The 18,678-nt window shown below is 40.0% G+C and overlaps 1 protein-coding gene across 1 annotated transcript in view; it reads left to right on the top strand.

The window, feature by feature from the left end:
• Positions 1-15,053: 15,053 nt before the first annotated feature.
• MOXD1 (monooxygenase DBH like 1) overlaps positions 15,054-18,678 on the top strand; it is a 104,305-nt gene continuing 100,680 nt past the window's right edge. The window contains exon 1 of the mRNA XM_053592533.1: positions 15,054-15,405. Coding sequence (XP_053448508.1) covers positions 15,139-15,405 — 267 coding nt within the window. The 5' untranslated portion in view covers positions 15,054-15,138. The remainder of the gene's footprint in view (positions 15,406-18,678) is intronic.

Below are 18,678 nucleotides of genomic sequence, written 5' to 3'. Positions count from 1 at the left end.
CATCACGATTTTCTCAGATTTTCTAATTTTAAAGTGTAATGCTCCGCAACCTAAAATTCATAGTACATTTGGAAATCTTTCTTCTAATCGAAGCCACATAAAAAGACTCCTCACAAAATCTGACATAATATATTGTAAATACATATATAAATAAGTATTCCAAGTACATTTTAATCTTTAGGTTTCCTTTCAGGCTGGATTGTTAATAAGCCCTACTCTCTCTGTCATCCCTGCATCAATGTGTTTTATTTATCAATGCCTGTCCATTGGGCAGAACTATCTCAGATGGTTTAGGTAGGGTAAATTCTGTTTTCTGTTGTAACACCCCCACTCCCCAGCAATTGCTCTCCTTGTTTAGAAGCTCTATTGTGAAATACTGCAAACCAGCCAAGTTAGCATAATGGCCATAATTGATGGAGAGTTACCTAGAAACGTGCTTGCTGCAGGAGGTGGAGATTACGTGGGCTGAGGCCATGGGCTTGATGTTGGCAGGGCTCTGGTATCCTGCTGTCACCCTGTCCCATTCCTTTTTGCACATCTCCCACTCTTCTGACTCACTCACAGGGATTCAATCTGCCACTTTTTATAGTTCCCTTTTGTTTTTCTCTTCCACCACCAATGAAACATACATTACTGACATTACCTTAAACACACATTTTTTTTGGGAGTTTTTTCATATTAAAAGGATCATTTAATGCATTAGGTAATGCAGAATTCACAATAAATGTGCTTTAATAAGGACTAAATGACCCTATGACTGATCAGTTTGTCTAACTTTACCACATGGCATTAGCTCTTGTTTACTGTGAATTAGAGATTTAAAATGAATGTTCTTTTCTAAATGCTGTGTGTTACTCATTATTTCCTTAGGAAATAGATTGATCCAGACATTTCCACAAGACTGAATTAAGACATTACTTTCAAAGAAGAAGGAAGAACAAACAAAATAGGACATGGTAGGTGTTAGCTGGTCATTTGGATTCTTTTTTGAGGGATGTAGATCAAAGTAATTCCTATAGGTCAGGTCAAAGCCCCTTTTCTTGAATATTTAGGCCTCCTAAATATTCTTTACATGGATAAACCTACCTCACAAGAGTCAATATTTTTGAAATATTTCCAAGTCATAGCATCGGTTCTGCTAGCCACAAAAGACTTTATAACAGTATGGAAAATACAAAAATAATACTTGGATTTCTCTGGTTTATCTCCCAAGTCATATCTTTTGACTCATTTAAGTTTTTTTTTTCTAATTTAATTGTCCTACAATATAAGTAGCAATAATAAGACATTTATAAGTTTTTTAAAAAGGAAAACAAGTTTTCTTTTTTAAATTGTATTTTTAAAATATTTTGTACCACTGACTAGAGCTACAAATGCTATGCCTGTAATCATGGTCTGAATTAACTAAACGCCTTCATTTTATAATGTCACAAGAGGATCACAAGGTAAACTCAGTTAAAAAAATGCAATCATAGCAATTTTCTCCATACCTTCTTGGTGCTATGAATTCTAAGCACTGATTATATACTTTTAAAAGAGAGCTAGATTACTCATTTTTTTCCTGAGTTGTTCCTTACAAGTCATTCACTCTCATTTTATATTCCACCAAGTTAAATTTTCAACATAATTAGTTATCCTTTTCCTAACATTTAAAAAGAGGAGAAAAATGGATTTGATGATTACCATTTCCTCTAACAAGAGTAATTGAACTTACTTTAGAGTGTGTGTTGTATGGAGAGAGAGAGAATAATAGCAAAAAAGAACAAAAAGGATGACTCGCTTCCTTCAATTTCAAACTCATTTCTTCTCTCCACATCATGTCCCTCACCACAAGCCTTTTAAAATTAACTTTTTATATGCCCTGTTGACATATAGCCAATTCCAGTATATAGTCACTCCTCTGGGAATGCAGTAAATACAAATCTTAAGCCATTGTGTCAAGACAAATTCCAAACATCTGTAACAAATGGGTCTTTGGGGTTAGTTTATTTGTATCCAACAAAAATATTAGTGATAGACTTATTTGATAAGAAAGATAATAACTTTCTAAAATATGTAATAATTTATGGTATTGAGAAACATTTAACATTATAAGACATTTCTTCCTTCACGCTTGAGAGATTTTTTTTTTTTTGTAGAGACAGAGTCTCTCTTTATCGCTCTGGGTAGAGTGCCATGGCATCACACAGCTGACAGCAACCTCCAACTCCTGGGGCTTAGGTGATTCTCTTGCCTCAGCCTCCCAAGTAGCTGGGACTACAGGTACCCATCACAACGCCTGGCTATTTTTCTGTTGCTGTTTGGCTGGGGTGGGTTTGAACCCGCCACCCTTTGTATATGGGGCCAGTGCCTTACCCATGGAGCCTCAGGTGCCGTCCACGATTGAGAGATCTTATTGCCACTGCTTTTACATCAACTGAAAAACAATGTTTTTCCTCAGTTTCTCCAATGAACAGAAGAACAACACTGGCCTGATAAAATTGCAGTGAAGATTAAATAAGGTTATCTACGTAGCATAATTGTAGTCTTTGATAAACCTATTATATGGTAATGGTTTTACTCCTAAAGCTAACAATGCCTGATTATTTCTACATCCTCTTCCTAACAGTTATTTTTTATTCTTTTGGTGTCTTCCATCCACTGTTAGTATCGGTTTTACCAAATATTAACACCTGTAAACATCTTAGAAGGAGAAAGTAGAGAGGAAGAGGGAAATTTCAAATATTAATATAATGAAGTTCTTTCTAAGCCTAGAACTCTTTAGTAATTACCCTTCTGGTTATGTTCCCACTTTATGATTATTCCTCATGGTTTAACTCCTAAGACTAGTTTTCAGTGGTCTGGGATTTTTATTGACCTGTTGGGGTAAATACTACTTTAAGTGATGTGATGGCAATTAGGTGATCAATTATAGCTGTAGTAAAGGCCCATCTGATTATTTCTTGGTTTAAAATGTATAGTCTTTGATTAAAGTATCTAAATAAGGAAAAAGGTGACTTTTTGAAAATCAAGTTGTAGTTATATAAAACTAAGTTAATTATCTATAAATTATAGCTTTCACATGAAGACTATAATCCAACTATAGCACAAGACTATGGGGAAAGGGCCAAGGAAGGGGAAGGGAGGGGGGAGGTTTTGGCGGAGGGAGGGTAATAGGTGGGGCCACATCTATGGTGCATCTTAGAATGGGTACAGGCGATTGCACTAATGTACACAGCTATGATTTAATGATAAAAAAAAAGAAAAACTAAGTTAATTATCTAATTTGGATTTTTGATTATGGAAATTTCTAAAGAATTGAGACTAGAGCCTACATTAAGAGAGGAGAGACAATTAAATTATTTTCTCAGCAAATAAACATATACATATTTCTTTATCCATGTATTAATTAGAAAGCTTCAAAGGCTTGTTTAGCATTTATCTCCAGAATGCGTCTTATATTTGCCGGTTTTCATATGGAAAGATACTTGCTAATTATTTCAGTTTTTTTATTTAAGAGAAACTCTATTCATTGTTTTTTTTAATCTCTATTTAATGATTATAATGGCTTTAATTTAGTTTTGAGATAATTAAATTTTTTACATGTATATCTGCAGCCTTTATTTTTTTTTACTTTTGTATAGATTTCTATACATTTTTCTAAAACCACATGTGGAATTTTGGAATCAATGAGTAGTACTGAATCCTCTCATCATTCTCAGTGTGGAATCAAACTTCTATTTCTTTGTGAACAGATGCTACTTGCTCATTTTGACTAAGCCTAGACTTTCCTTGAAATTGATGGTCATAGCTGTATAAGCATATAGAGGCACAAGTCTTTAAAAGCCACATCTACTAAATGACCAAAAGGATGATTTCTAAGGAGTCTTACTTGGAGAGAATCTCTATTTTCACAATGGCCTCTTTCTCTTTATCACAACACGTTTATGGAAGCTAGAAGTTGGTAAAATCAATACCAATGGTGAAGGTGAGACACACAGGAGAACAGCTCTTAAGAGGAGGAGAGAAGCCATGTTTTTAATTTTGGAGACAACCAACCTTCCTGCTTGTATCCATTAAAAAAAAATTAAACAATTCACTTCTCACTAGGACTCATTTTCCTTATCTGCAAGATGAGCATCTAGATTACAGAGTCTCTGGGGCTCTTTGCAAGGCTGACATGGCTAGCTCGGCACGTTTTATCATCACTTGTTTCTCTTCCTATAATCACTGACAGCTTCAATTGCCTGTTTCCTCTAGAAGTGAGATTTGCCAAAATTTGAGGATATGGATATTTTTCTTGTGTTCAGGTTCATGCTGATAAGGAGTGCAATTCCAGAGTCCATTGCCCTCATCTGTCTCCAAACAACTTTTTTTTTTTTTTTTTATTGTTGGGGATTCATTGAGGGTACAATAAGCCAGGTTACACTGATTGCAATTGTTAGGCAAAGTCCCTCTTGCAATCATGTCTTGCCCCCATAAAGTGTGACACACACCAAGGCCCCACCGGACTCCCTCTGTCCCTCTTCTGCTTTTCCTCCCCTCCCCATAACCTTAATTGTCATTAATTATCCTCATATCAAAATTGAGTACATAGGATTCATGCTTCTCCATTCTTTTGATGCTTTACTAAGAATAATGTCTTCCACTTCCATCCAGGTTAATATGAAGGATGTAAAGTCTCCATTTTTTTTAATAGCTGAATAGTATTCCATGGTATACATATACCACAGCTTGTTAATCCATTCCTGGGTTGGTGGGCATTTAGGCTGTTTCCACATTTTGGCGATTGTAAATTGAGCTGCAATAAACAGTCTAGTGCAAGTGTCCTCATGATAAAAGGATTTCCTTCCTTCTGGGTAGATGCCCAGTAATGGGATTGCAGGATCAAATGGGAGGTCTAGCTTGAGTGCTTTGAGGTTTCTCCATACTTCCTTCCAGAAAGGTTGTACTAGTTTGCAGTCCCACCAGCAGTGTAAAAGTGTTCCCTTCTCTCCACATCCACGCCAGCATCTGCAGTTTTGAGATTTTGTGATGTGGGCCATTCTCACTGGGGTTAGATGATATCTCAGGGTTGTTTTGATTTGCATTTCTCTAATATATAGAGATGATGAACATTTTTTCATATGTTTGTTAGCCATTCATCTGCCTTCTTTAGAGAAGGTTCTATTCATGTCTCTTGCCCATTGATATATGGGATTGTTGGCTTTTTTCATGTGGATTAATTTGAGTTCTCTATAGATCCTAGTTATCAAGCTTTTGTCTGATTGAAAATATGCAAATATCCTTTCCCATTGTGTAGGTTGTCTCTTTGCTTTGGTGGTTGTCTCCTTAGCTGTACAGAAGCTTTTCAGTTTAATGAAGTCCCATTTGTTTATTTTTGTTGTTGTTGCAATTGCCATGGCAGTCTTCTTCATGAAGTCTTTCCCCAGGCCAATATCTTCCAGTGTTTTTCCTATGCGTTCTTGGAGGATTTTTATTGTTTCATGCCTTAAATTTAAGTCCTTTATCCATCTTGAATCAATTTTTGTGAGTGGGGAAAGGTGTGGGTCCACTTTCAGTCTTTTACATGTAGACATCCAGTTCTCCCAACACCATTTATTGAATAGGGAGTCTTTCCCCCAAGGTATGTTCTTGTTTGGTTTATCGAAGATTAGGTGGTTTAAGATGTTAGTTTCATTTCTTGGTTTTCAATTCGATTCCAAGTGTCTATGTCTCTGTTTTTGTGCCAGTACCATGCTGTCTTGAACACTATGGCTTTGTAGTACAGACTAAAATCTGGTATGCTGATGCCCCCAGCTTTATTTTTATTACTAAGAACTGCTTGAGCTACACAGGGATTTTTCTGGTTCCATGCAAAATGCAGAATCATTTTTTTCAAATCTTGAAAGTACAATGTTGGTATTTTGATAGGAATGGCATTGAATAGGTAGATTGCTTTGGGAAGTATGGACATTTTATCAATGTTGATTCTTCCCATGCATGAGCATGGTATGTTCTTCCATTTGTTAATGTCCTCTGCTATTTCCTTTCTGAGGATTTCATAGTTTTCTTTATAGAGGTCCTTCACCTCCTTCGTTAGATATATTCCTAGGTATTTCATATTCTTTGAAACTATGGTGAAGGGAATTGTGTCCTTAATTAGCTTCTCATCTTGACTGTTATTGGCGTATAAAAAGGCTACTGACTTGAGGACATTGATTTTATATCCTGAAACATTACTGTATTTTTTGATGACTTCTAGGAGTCTTGTGGTTGAGTCTTTGGGGTTCTCTAAGTATAAGATCATGTTGTCAGCAAAGAGGGAGAGTTTGACCTCCTCTGCTCTCATTTGGATTCCCTTTATTTCCTTGTCTTGCCGAATTGTATTGGCTAGAACTTCCAGCACTATGTCGAATAGTAAAGGTGACAGAGGACAACCTTGTCTGGTTCCAGTTCTAAAAGGAAAAGCTTTTAGTTTTACTTCATTCAGTAAAATATTAGCTGTGGGTTTGTCATAAATAGCTTCAATCAGTTTTAGAAATGTGCCACCTATGCCTATACTCTTCAGTGTTCTAATTAGAAAAGGATGCTGGATTTTATCAAATGCTTTTTCTGCATCTATTGAGAGGATCATGTGATCTTTATTTTTACCTCTGTTAATATGGTGGATAACGTTTATGGACTTGCGTATGTTAAACCAGCCTTGTTTCCCTGGGATGAAGCCTACTTGATCATGATGAATGACTTTTTTGATGATAAGCTGTAATCTATTGGCTAGGATTTTGTTGAGAATTTTTGCATCTATATTCATGAGTGAGATTGGCCTGAAATTCTCCTTTTTGTTTGGATCTTTTCCTGATTTTGGTATCAGGGTGATGTTTGCTTCATAGAATGTGTTGGGGAAGATTTCTTCTTCCTCAATTTTTTGGAATAATTTCTGCAGTACAGGAATAAGCTCTTCCTTGACGGTTTGAAGAATTCTGGAGTGAAGCCATCTGGACCAGGGCATTTTTTGGTTGGAAGATTTTTTATTGTTTCTTTGATCTCAGTGCTTGAAATTGGTCTGTTCAGGAGGTCTATTTCTTCCTGGCTAAGTCTAGGGAGAGGGTATGATTCCAAATATTGATCCATTTCCTTCACATTGTCAAATTTCTGGGCATAGAGTTTCTGGTAGTATTCAGAGATGATCTTTTGTATCTCTGTGGGATCAGTTGTTATTTCCCCTTTATCATTTCTGATTGAGGTTACTAGAGATTTTACTTTTCTATTTCTCGTTAGTCTGGGCAATGGTTTATCTATTTTATTTATTTTTTCAAAAAACCAACTCCTTGTTTCATTAATTTTCTGAATGATCTTTTGTTTTCAATTTCATTGATCTCTGATTTGATTTTGGATATTTCTTTTCTTCTACTGAGTTTAGGCTTAGATTATTCCTCTTTTTCCAATTGCATAAAATGGCTTGTGAGATTGTTGATGCGCTCTCTTTCTGTTTTTCGAATGTAGGCATCTAAAGCGATGAATTTTCCTCTCAAAACTGCTTTTGCAGTATCCCACAGGTTTTGGTAGCTTGTGTCTTCATTGTTGTTATGTTCAAGGAAGTTAATGATTTCCTGTTTTATATCTTCCTGCACCCATCTGTTATTCAACAGAAGATTGTTTAATTTCCATGCCTTTGTGTGGAGTCAAGCATTTTTGTTAGAGTTGAGTTCCACCTTTAGTGCCTTATGATCTGAGAAGATACAAGGTAAAATTTCAATTCTTTTGATTCTGTTGATATTTGTTTTGTGTCCCAGGATATGATCAATTTTGGAGAATGTTCCATGGGGTGATGAGAAGAATGTATATTCTTTACCTTTGGGATGGAGTGTTCTATATGCGTCTATCAAGCACAGTTGTTCTAGGGTCTCATTTAAATCTCTTACATCTTTGTTTAATTTCTGTTTAGAGGATCTGTCCAGCTCTGTAAGAGGAGTGTTAAAGTCCCCTATTATTATGGTATTATCAGATATCATATTGCTCAGACTGAGTAAGGTCTGTTTCAAGAATCTGGGAGCATTTAAATTGGGTGCATAAATATTTAGAATTGAAATGTCTTCTTGTTGTATTTTTCCCTTGACCAATAGAAAGTGACCATCTTTGTCTTTTTTGACTTTAGTTGCTTTATATCCACATGTATCTGAAAATAAGATTGCAACTCCTCTTTTCTTCTGAATTCCATTTGCCTGAAAAATTGTCTTCCAACCCTTGACTCGGAGCTTTAATTTGTCTTTTGAAGCCAGGTGTGTTTCTTGCAGACAGCAGATGGATGGCTTGTGTTTTTTAATCCAGTCAGACAATCTATGTCTCTTCAGTGGGGAATTCAAGCCATTAACATTTATTGAGATAATTGATAAGTGTAGTAGTATTCTATTTGTCTTATTTTGTGAGAGTCCATTGCTTAGTTTTATCTTTTGCATCAGTGTGGAGGTTAGGTTCTGTCCTTTAATTTCTGAGTTCTTACTTTGCTGCTGATCCATTGTGGTGGTCAGAGTGTAGAACAGGTTGAAGTATTTCCTGTAGAGCTGGTCTTGTGGCGAATTTCCTCAATGTTTGTATATCCGTAAATGATTTGATTTCTCCGTCAATTTTGAAGCTTAGCTTAGCAGGGTACAGAATTCTGGGCTGGAAATTGTTCTGTTTAAGTCGATTAAAGGTAGATGACCATTGTCTTCTTGCTTGGAAAGTTTCATTAGAGAAGTCTGTGGTCACTCTGATGTATTTGCCCCTGTAGGTCAACTGGTGCTTACTCCTGGCAGCTTGCAGAATCTTTTCTTTTGTCTTGACTTTGGACAGGTTCATCACAATGTGTCTTGGAGAAGCTCAGTTAGAGTTGAGGCGACCTGGGGTCCGATAGCCCTCTGAAAGCAGTGTGTCAGAATCTTTGGTGATATTTGGGAAATTTTCTTTTATAATATTGTCTAGTATGGCTTCCATTCCTCTGGGGCATTCTTCTTCCCCTTCTGGGATTCCTATAACTCATATGTTGGAACGCTTCATAAAGTCCCATAATTCTGACAGTGAACGTTGTCCTTTCTCTCTCCTCTTTTCTGCCTCTTTTACTATCTGAGTTATCTCAAGAACTTTGTCTTCTACCTCTGAAATTCTTTCTTCTGCATGGTCTAAACTGTTGCTGATACTTTCCATTGCATCTTTAAGTTCCCTAATTGACTGTTTTAGTTCCTTCAGCTCTGCTATATCCTTTCTATATTCTTCATATCATTCATCTCTTATTTGATTCTGTTTTTGAATTTCCTTTTGGTTATTTTCCACTTTATTAGCGGTTTCCTTTATTGTTTACATCATTTCTTTCATTGTTTTCATTATGTGTATTCTAAATTCCCTTTCTGTCATTCCTAATATTTCTTTATAGGTGGAATCCTCTGCAGTAGCTTCATGGTCCCTTGGCGGGGTTGTTCTGGACTGGCTCTTCATGTTGCCTGGAGTTTTCTGCTGATTCTTCCTCATGAGTGATTTCTTTTATCTGTTTCCTTGCCCTAATTTTCTTTTCACTTCCTCTTGCTCTTTAAGTTCTCATGCCTGTGAACTAAGGTTTCGATGAGTCAGTTACTGGCGGGTTTAGACCGATTGAACACGTGCGAGCACTTGCTGTTTTTCCACTGTTTTGTCCTCCTCTTGGGGTCCAGATGTCTCTCGCTGACTCCCTGTATCCTCACAAGGATGATTATAGGCAGATCCCACCAGCCAGAGATGCCTGGAGTCCTATCTCCCCAGACTCACGGTGCCCAGATGCAAGGAAGCTGTTACTCGGCCGCCATCTTGTTCCCTAGGTCTCCAAACAACTTTTTAAACATGGCTTTGCAATAACATACACTAAATACTTGTTGTAAGTCAATTTCTTCCCTTCCACATTATGGATAACATCATGGTTCACTGTAACAGAAAGCTTTAACAGATGGTCATTAGTGATAAAAAGATCATTGCTTTTTTTTTAGTCACAGACTTTTTTTAGTTCAACATTTTTGTTTCAGAGCATAGTTTATGAATAATATTAAAGTGTAAAATTTGCACAAGGAAAGTGGTTTGCTTGCTGTGATTTTCATAATAAAGAGCTTTAGAGTGATTTTCAGCACCTACCAGCACTCAATTTCAAAGTAACCCAAGAACTAATTTATGAACATCTCAGTTTCCTGATAATAAAAATAAATGCACCATCTACACTTTCTCCATCCATGCTACCATTATCAATGATAGCATCCATTATTCAAGTGAGGAGTATTACCTTGAGCTAATAGTAGATCACAGAATCTTGCTTATGAGAAAAATGAGAATGAAAGAAAGCATAAATCCTGGAAAAAAATCACCTGGTGGAATGATGGTGGAATTTCAAGTGATTTTTTTTCATGGATTTATGCTTTCTTCTTTCTGCTTTCCTTACAAATAAGCCCTGCTGAAAGAATGTTTCAGGAGGATGACCTACTGGCCTAAAACGTATTATTTATTATTGGAGATGAGGTGGGAGCTACAGAAAGTATGTAGTTTAAACATACACACACCTCATATCCTATTTTTAGTTTTTCTGCCACTGACTCATAGCATGAACTTGAACTCACTTTTCCACACAAGTGAGTTAGTTTATGGACTAAAGTGAGAAAGTGCTTCAACTTCTCTATTTTGGAGAACTGCTGAGATCACTTACATAAATATTTTTTCTTTGAGTTCTCTAGAAGACAGGAACTTTTAAATATTTAGTATCATTGTTGCATCTTAGGTACATGTAGACAGGAAAATTATGAAATGCTCAGAAAGAAATACCTATTTCAGATCGTCTTATTTCATACTTTGCCTTGGCTTTGTAACCATCCCTCAGGCTTTCTTTTCTCCCTTCCCCAACCCCTTGCAGTTGACTACTATAGAAATATAAATAAACCTTAGCAACAGAGGGTTTGGAGGTAAGGAAGCTCAGCATGAGTGCAGTCACACAGGCAGATTGCAGGCTATGTATCAGAGTGGGGAATTAAAATAAATACTACATTTTAAATCCCTGATTGAAAGTGTGAGAAAATGATTCATTTTAAGAATGAGTAATATGATTGAATGTTCTTAATTTAAAAAGATCTCAATGAATCTCCAGTTTGATCAATTCTGTTTCTTTGGTCTATTCGTGTGTCCAAAGAACACATGTAGAGAGAAGCCCTATAAAATATGATTGTAACTGGGATGCTGGCAGTGTCTCTATCTGGAATCTTACAAAATCAACTCACCTGTTTCTTTGTAAATTCTTGCTCAGTGGACTGTTACTCCAACCCTTGCATGGAACTGTGCTCGGAAATGGTGTTCTTGGAATGCATACAGGGAGGGTTATTTTGGGATGGTGGAATTTCAGGTGATTTTTTCTCCAGTTTACTTTCTTATTCATACTTTTCTGCATTTCTGGACTTTTTTCTTTAAATAAGCAGCAAGTTTCTTTTTAAACAAAAACAATAGTTGCAAAAAATGTTGAAGCTTTTAACCACTGATTTCATTCTCTTCTCTGCTATAGTCCCTGAATTTTTCATGAATCTATGCTTTCTGCTTTCCTTACAAATTTAAGACAAGTAGCAAAACAGCAATTTGTTTCCAAATCAGGAAACTGAGTCTGCTATGCAACTGAAGTGTGAAGTTGGTTTTCATCCAGAAAACTCAGGCAGCTTACAAAGAACACAAAGATAATTTTTTCTATTTTATCTTAAGTGACTGGGGTAATTGAAGCCAAAGCTGAGTGGGTCTCGTGAGTATGAATTATGCTAATAATGTTCTGCTTGTTGACCTAATCTCAAGATGATTATATTAGTTTTAATGTATCTTGAGTATTCAGGGCATTTTTGGATGCAGTGCCAGTCACAACAAAAGGCAATAACTTTCCACTCAATGAAATAATAAAATCAATTTCAAACTTTCTTTTTGTGTGTATCCATGTGTGGTCTTTTCTGTTTTTGCTTCAATACCAATGCAAAGCAGAACATTCAATTATGTGTGGGGCCAGGCTTTCCCCTACAGTACAACTCTGTTAAGAGGATGCTTCCAGGATGATCTGGGCATACATCTATTCATTCTTTCTGCAAATATTATTAAGTGCCTATTCATAGCATAATTGTCTGTATCTAGGCAGTGGGATTACAAGAAAGAACCGGATGCAATCCCTGACCTCCAGAGGCTTCTGGGGGGAAAAATGCCTGTAGACAAGAAGTGCACTAAGTGTCAGGGATGCTGCATGAGGTCTGGACAGAACATTCCATGGGCACCACAGTGGATGAGTCGATGCCATATGACTAGGAAGTGTGGGGAGGAGGATGAGAAAATACTTCAAGGGCAGAGAAGAGAAAGGACAAACACAGTGTTAGGGTCTTTGAGCCACTGGAAAACAGGCAAGGGAGATTAAGGCTGGTGAAGCAGCAGCATTTATTGGTGTAAAGCTTCCACACAGGTAAAGGCGGTGTCAAAAATACAGCAACCCCAGTGTTGGTTTAGGGGTCAGGTTTAAGGGTATGGGAGTAGGTAGCGGGGTGGGGGAGGTGACACGATGATGCAGCAAGCTGCGCCTTTTATACGTTGGCCACAGGGCAGAAGTTCTCACAGCAAAGCAAGAGAACTTGTTTGCTCTAGTCGAGCTGGGTGGGGGGCTTCAGGTGCAGATTTTCATTGTAGCTGAGAGAGTGCTGCAAAATGTTCTCAGAAATCATGCAGCATGTTTGTTAAGGGTAGAGCCACACATCAGACATGTCTAGGGCATCAGAGTACAGGACTCATTGTCCTAACACGCAGGAGGGCAAGCACTCTGAAAAGGCACAGTGATGCAACAAGCATGGCCCCCCAGTGAGGATTCTAGAGGTAGTTGCAGGTGTCTAGAGGCCAGTGGGGGAACAAGATGATAATTGTGGAAGGCGAAGCTACAACAGTAAATGGGGGTCAAATTCCAGAAGGCACGGCATCATTTTGTTTTAAAGGACACAGAAAATGTCTTGAGCTAGATGTGAATCTGGGATTTATTTAATGAACTCCAGGAAGCGAACATACTGATGTGTTTGTTCCAGGTTTCTTCATGCTAGGAATCAAAGTAGGATCAAAAAATAGGAGGTTTAGGCTCAGCACCTGTAGCACAGTGATTACAGCGCCAGCCACATACACTGAGGGTGGCTGGTTCGAACACAGCCCGGGCCAGCTAAACAACAATGACAACTACAACAACAACAAAAATAGCTGGGCGTTGTAGTGGGCACCTATAGTTCTAGCTACATGAGAGGCTAAGGCAAGAGAATCGCTTAAGCCCAAGAGTTTGTGGTTGCTGTGAACTGTGATGCCACAGCACGCCACCGAGGGCAACAAAGTAAGATTCTGTCTCAAAGAAACAAAAATACAGGAGGTTTACCTTTGGTGGCTTTGCAGTCATCTGACATCCCCACGCAGTGTCCGGGAGGCTGCTCAGTGCGGCAAGTGAGCCTCACCCGGTACTGTGACCTCTGCCTCTGGATGCCATGACCCTCAATTTGTGTCTCTTTCTCATGTATCCCCCTTCATGGCTGAAGCCAGCAGCAGCAGCCAAGTCCCTGGTGCTTCCAGAAAGCATTCCAAGGCTGCCACCCTTACACTGCTGCGGTGGGTGTTTCTACTATTGATGTCCACCCACCGGGTCTGACGGAGGGACCAGCTACTGTTACTAATATTTCCTATTCTCAATGCTTCAGTTGTTTTAAGGCATTACAGGCTCTCCTGTTTCTCACCTTGTCCAAAGGTTTTAACTTCTCTGATGCTGGCCTATTGTCATTGGCTAACCCTGTGGACCTCCATCCAATCTTAGGATGAATCATTTTCCAGACACTCCTTGAATCTTCTGGTTAGCAGATTACCGGTTGTCTTCTAGTCTTAGCCAAATATGCCTGAATCCTTAGAAGAACATAGTTGAGATGCGTGCTGGTAACTTTGGAAAAGTTATGAGAAAAGAAAACAGGTGCAAAAAAAAAAAAAAAAACAGGCTGAAATACGAGGAGAGAGACTAAGTAGTATATAGCTGGCTTGTGTGGAGCCAGAGCAAACAGTACGATTCGTTGTATTTTTCTTATCCATGTTTTTTCATCTGATCCTCTCATTTATATGTTTTTCTACTTTGTATTGTTTCTACTTTAGTAAGGCACCTTAGAACTTATTTTGAAGCACAGTGTAAGGAGTAAATAAAGGAGGTAATTTATAGTTGCCATAGTGAGTAGCATTCTGAAGACAGGACTGGTCAAAGGCAAAGGCAAAAGCAAAAGAAAGAAAAACTTTGGATAAACGTGGCTATGGCCAGAACTTGAAATAGCAGAAAAAGATGATTTTAAATTAAAATCAGCTTCTCAAAGGACAATTCAACCCTGACCTACAATGCTGATGGCAAAGTAGTTTAGCAGATTTTGTCGCATCAAAAATGAACCAAACCAAATCAAAGCAAAAACAGGCAGCAGAAGGCAAGCATGGCGTGTCCAGTTGTTCTTCCTGTTGTAAGGAACAAGACTTGGGCCCGGCAGGGTGAAGGGGAAGAGAAATACTCCGGGGCGGTGAACCATGTCCCCGCAGGGCGACAGCGGCGGGGTGCAAGGACTCTGGAAAATCCACAGCAATGGATACAGAGGTGTTGAAGGTCCCCCATGGTACTTCCTCTCGCTTTCTTTCCACTGCGCTCCAGGATTAGCCCTTTTGCTCAGTCACCTCCTCCCTTCCAAGGCTAACCTTGCTGTCCCTGGTCAATTTCTAGCCTTGGCCTCGCTCCCCCTAGTCCCCGAGGTGCGCGCTCTTTCCGGCTGCAGGGCTCCCTCGCCCCCAGCGCTCGCCCCCTTTTCTAGACGTCTGCCAAACCTCCCTGTCCTTCCAGGCAGCCCCTCGTTTTCCTCCTCACCAAGCCCGGACCTCCGGACCAAGTCACGGGTGGGGCTGACAGGTGGGTTGGTAGGGAGCGCTCGCAGGGCCAGAGTTGCCAGGGTTCAGCCCTACTAGACGGGACAGGGCGGGACCAGGCGCGCCCGGCCGGTCACCCAATGCTTGGAGAGCGGTGCTGCCCCTCCCGGCCGGCCGGGGGCGGTCCCGGCCTCCCGCTGGCTGCCGCGGTCCCTGCGCCTGCCACTAGCTCCGCAGAGGCTGGAGCCCGGTGCCGCGGGCTGGAGGCGCCTGATGATGTGCGGCTGGGGGCTGTTCTTGCTGTGGGGGCTGCTCCCCGGGGCGATGGCGGAGGGCTCGGGCCGGACCTTCCCGCACCGCACGGTGCTCGACTCGGAGGGCAAATACTGGCTGGGCTGGGGCCAGAGGGGCAACCGGCTAGCCTTCAGCCTCGAGGTGCGCACCGCCGGCTACGTGGGCTTCGGCTTCTCACCCACTGGGGCCATGGCCTCAGCCGACATCGTCGTGGGTGGGGTGGCCCACGGGCGGCCCTACCTCCAGGTAAGCGTGTTCCCTCCCGGAGCCCGCGCCCCGAGCCCAGTCCCGGTCTCGACCCCAGGGAGGGCGCAGGTGCGGGGCTTCCCTGTGGCCACCGGCTCGCGCTCTCTCCAGCCCAGCCCGGACGCCGTCGCCCCCGGCAGTCCCGCACACTCTACCAGCTCCAGTACCCCTGGCGCCCAAGGCGCGCTGGTAGCTGCGCTCCCCGCCTCTGCGCGGCTCCGGGCTTTTGTCCCGGGAAGCTGAGCACCGGTGAGCCCAGGCAGTTTGCCTCCCCTGAACACCACCCTGTCCCCAGCGTCCCACTTAATAGCTCCCCCACATACACACGCAGTCCCCTTCATCCCTCATGGGAAGGGGGAGGACGTCGGCTTTGGAAACCTAACGGGTCAGCTCTCACAGGACTCCGTGGGGAGTGTGGGGGGAACAGAGCGTTAGCGCTTCTTGGCCTTGCGGTTGGGGAGGTGGTGGTGGGGATCTCAGAACTCTCAAATCCTGGTTCTTTTGGAGACCCCAGGCTCAGAACTCTCAAATCCTGGTTCTTTTGGAGACCCCAGGCTCAGCGCCGTGTCCGTTATACTGTCCTCCGGATGAATGGTCCTTGAAAATCGCTATGGACTTAGCTCTTCGGAGAGCTGTTTAGGAAGCCACATTTAGACCTTCAAAACCTAATGTCCCCAGGCAAAATCTTCTATTAAGTGGTAAAAATTTTTCACCTACTTTCATAGCTAACTAAGAAAGTTAACTTGACAGCTGCTGATTTGCTCTGAGGGAGCCTGAGTAGCTATGTTGTCTGTGCATGGATATCTTCCTGAATGGGGGGTGGGGGGGAGGGAGAATTGTGAAATGACCAGAACAACTAGGGGGTTAGGTTTCCTTTGTGACCAAAGTTCCAAATCGTGGTTGAATACACACTCTTTGTTACTTATCAAATTCATCCCCAAATCCTGCCCTTTGCTAAAAGTCTCTTGAGGCAGGAGAAAACTCCTAGTTCTTATAGCATTGCATTGACGCTTTGATAATATTAAAATCAGTGTTCCGGGTGGATGTCTAGTGCATTTTTTAGTAATTTTATGCCCCACTTCAGAGTGCTTCCTCCCTGTTCTGAGATACCATCAAATTTGATTCCTGATTCTGGCACTGAGCTGTTTTAACTGTGCCAGGAGAGAAGTGACAATACGAAGTTCAAAACCACCAGTCTATTTTTTGCTCATAAACTAATCATTTCCTCCCTAAATAAGAAACTCTACACTCCAATAAAATAAAGTTTTATGAGGATTGCATTCTGCTGAAGTCACTGCTGTGTAAATTTTCTTCTGCTGAAGCTTCTAAGACATTGAATTTTGTGAAACAATGGTTTGATCTCAAACACAGGCCTCACTAGCAGAATGACTTATTCTCCTGTGATATGAAGTAGCAATATTTTATTTAAATACCTCTTTGAGTCAAGGTTTGTTTTTCTTTTTTAACTCTTTGTTTAGTGTGGAGAATATAATATGCCCTTTAACTGTCCTTGCATAAGAAATCTTTACTATGGTAATATTATCAAATAAGGCATGCAAATGTTACCTCATTATTATTTCCCCCCAAAGAATAGTAGTTCTAGAATTTGATGTCAAAGGCAAGGCCGAGAGTAGAGTCCTGATTCAACATGCCATAACGGGCCCAGTACAAACAGTTTTCACACTGGTAGTGGTTCTTCACAGGATTGTGTAAGACTTAATTACGTACTCTTGGGAGTGCTTCATAGATTTGAAACTGGGACTTTTCTCAAAATAACAAGTGAATACATAATCAGTATGAGATAAATTAGAAATTGATGCTTTCCCGTTATAATTAATGAGCAGGAAACAGGATTTTCCCTTCCATTTTTATTCCTAAGAAAATAGAATTCTTATTTACATATATAAAGGATAGCCATCTTCCTATTTGGCTGACATCTTTTGCCTTTCCATTTCCTTAACCAGTGTACTTACTTTTTGACATATGAAATACAATTAAACTATGCTAATAAGTTAAGTGGAAAGACAGTTTTCTTACAATTCATTTGAAAGGATGAAAGACACCAATTACTATAAATAAAAAGAAATGTATCAGTTCCAGCTGTATCATCCATTTTGGGTCATTGTGCTTTCCAGTGTTTGAAATTGAATCTTCTCCCTAGAAACTATTTGAAATTTTTCATATACTAGTGCAGGGGTCCTCAAACTATGGCCCACGGGCCACATGCGGCGGTGTGATTGCATTTGTTCCTGTTTTGTTTTTTTACTTCAAAATAAGATTTGTGCAGTGTGCATAGGAATTTGTTCATTTGTTCATTTTTTTTTTTTTTAAACTATAGTCCGGCCCTCCAATGGTCTGAGGGACAGTGAATGGGCCCCCTGTTTAAAAAGTTTGAGGACCCCTGGTGGACTTTTAATTTTGTGTAATTTTGTTTTCAGTGAGGATAAACTTTACATGAAACAATGAAACAAAAAATATTGGCTCCTGGGGCATCACTGTACAGGTGGTAGCACTGATAGCTGGACAATGACGTCAGGCTGATAATAACCTCCACTGATATCCCAGTCACCTCATCCTCTGGCTTTTTTCCATATCTCTTATTTCATCATTTCTATTTAATTTTAAATTTAAACTTTAGAATTTTGAAATTTTTTTTTTACTTTTATTTTTTGGATTCTCTGAAACTTTTATTCAAAATGTATTAATTCCTGATACAAGTAAATTTTAATCAATCAGGTGGAGAATTGTTAGCTACATAGATGTCACAAGCATAAACAACTGTAGATGTGAGGAAAGAATGAGTGAGAATGTGCAGTATTTGCCTTACTGTGCCTGGCTTGTTGCACTTAACGTCACCTCCAGTTCTGTCCAGGTTGCTGTGAATTACATGATTTCATTTCTTTTTTATGGCTGAATGGTTATTCCATTGTTCATCTATACCTCATTTTCTTTATTCATTCCTCTGTTGATGGACACTTTAGACCAGTGGTTCTCAACCTTCCTAATGCCGCAATGTACTTTCATTATTAAAAAGGGGTTGCAACCCACAGATCGAGAACCGCTGCTTTGGGCTGATTCCATACCTTTCCTACTGTGAGTAGTGCTGCAGTAGTGCAAGTGCAGGTATTCCTCTGAGACACTGATTTCCTTTCCCATGGGTAGATACCCAGTAACAGAATTGCTAGATCATTTGGTACTTCTAATTTTAGTTTTTCGATAAATCTCCATACTGGCTGTACTAGTTTACTTTCCTACCAACAATGTGTAAGAGTC

Source organism: Nycticebus coucang, chromosome 5, assembly GCF_027406575.1.
Source record: "Nycticebus coucang isolate mNycCou1 chromosome 5, mNycCou1.pri, whole genome shotgun sequence".
Taxonomy (NCBI): Eukaryota; Metazoa; Chordata; class Mammalia; order Primates; family Lorisidae; genus Nycticebus; species Nycticebus coucang.
This window is presented reverse-complemented; position numbering and strand designations above follow the sequence as displayed.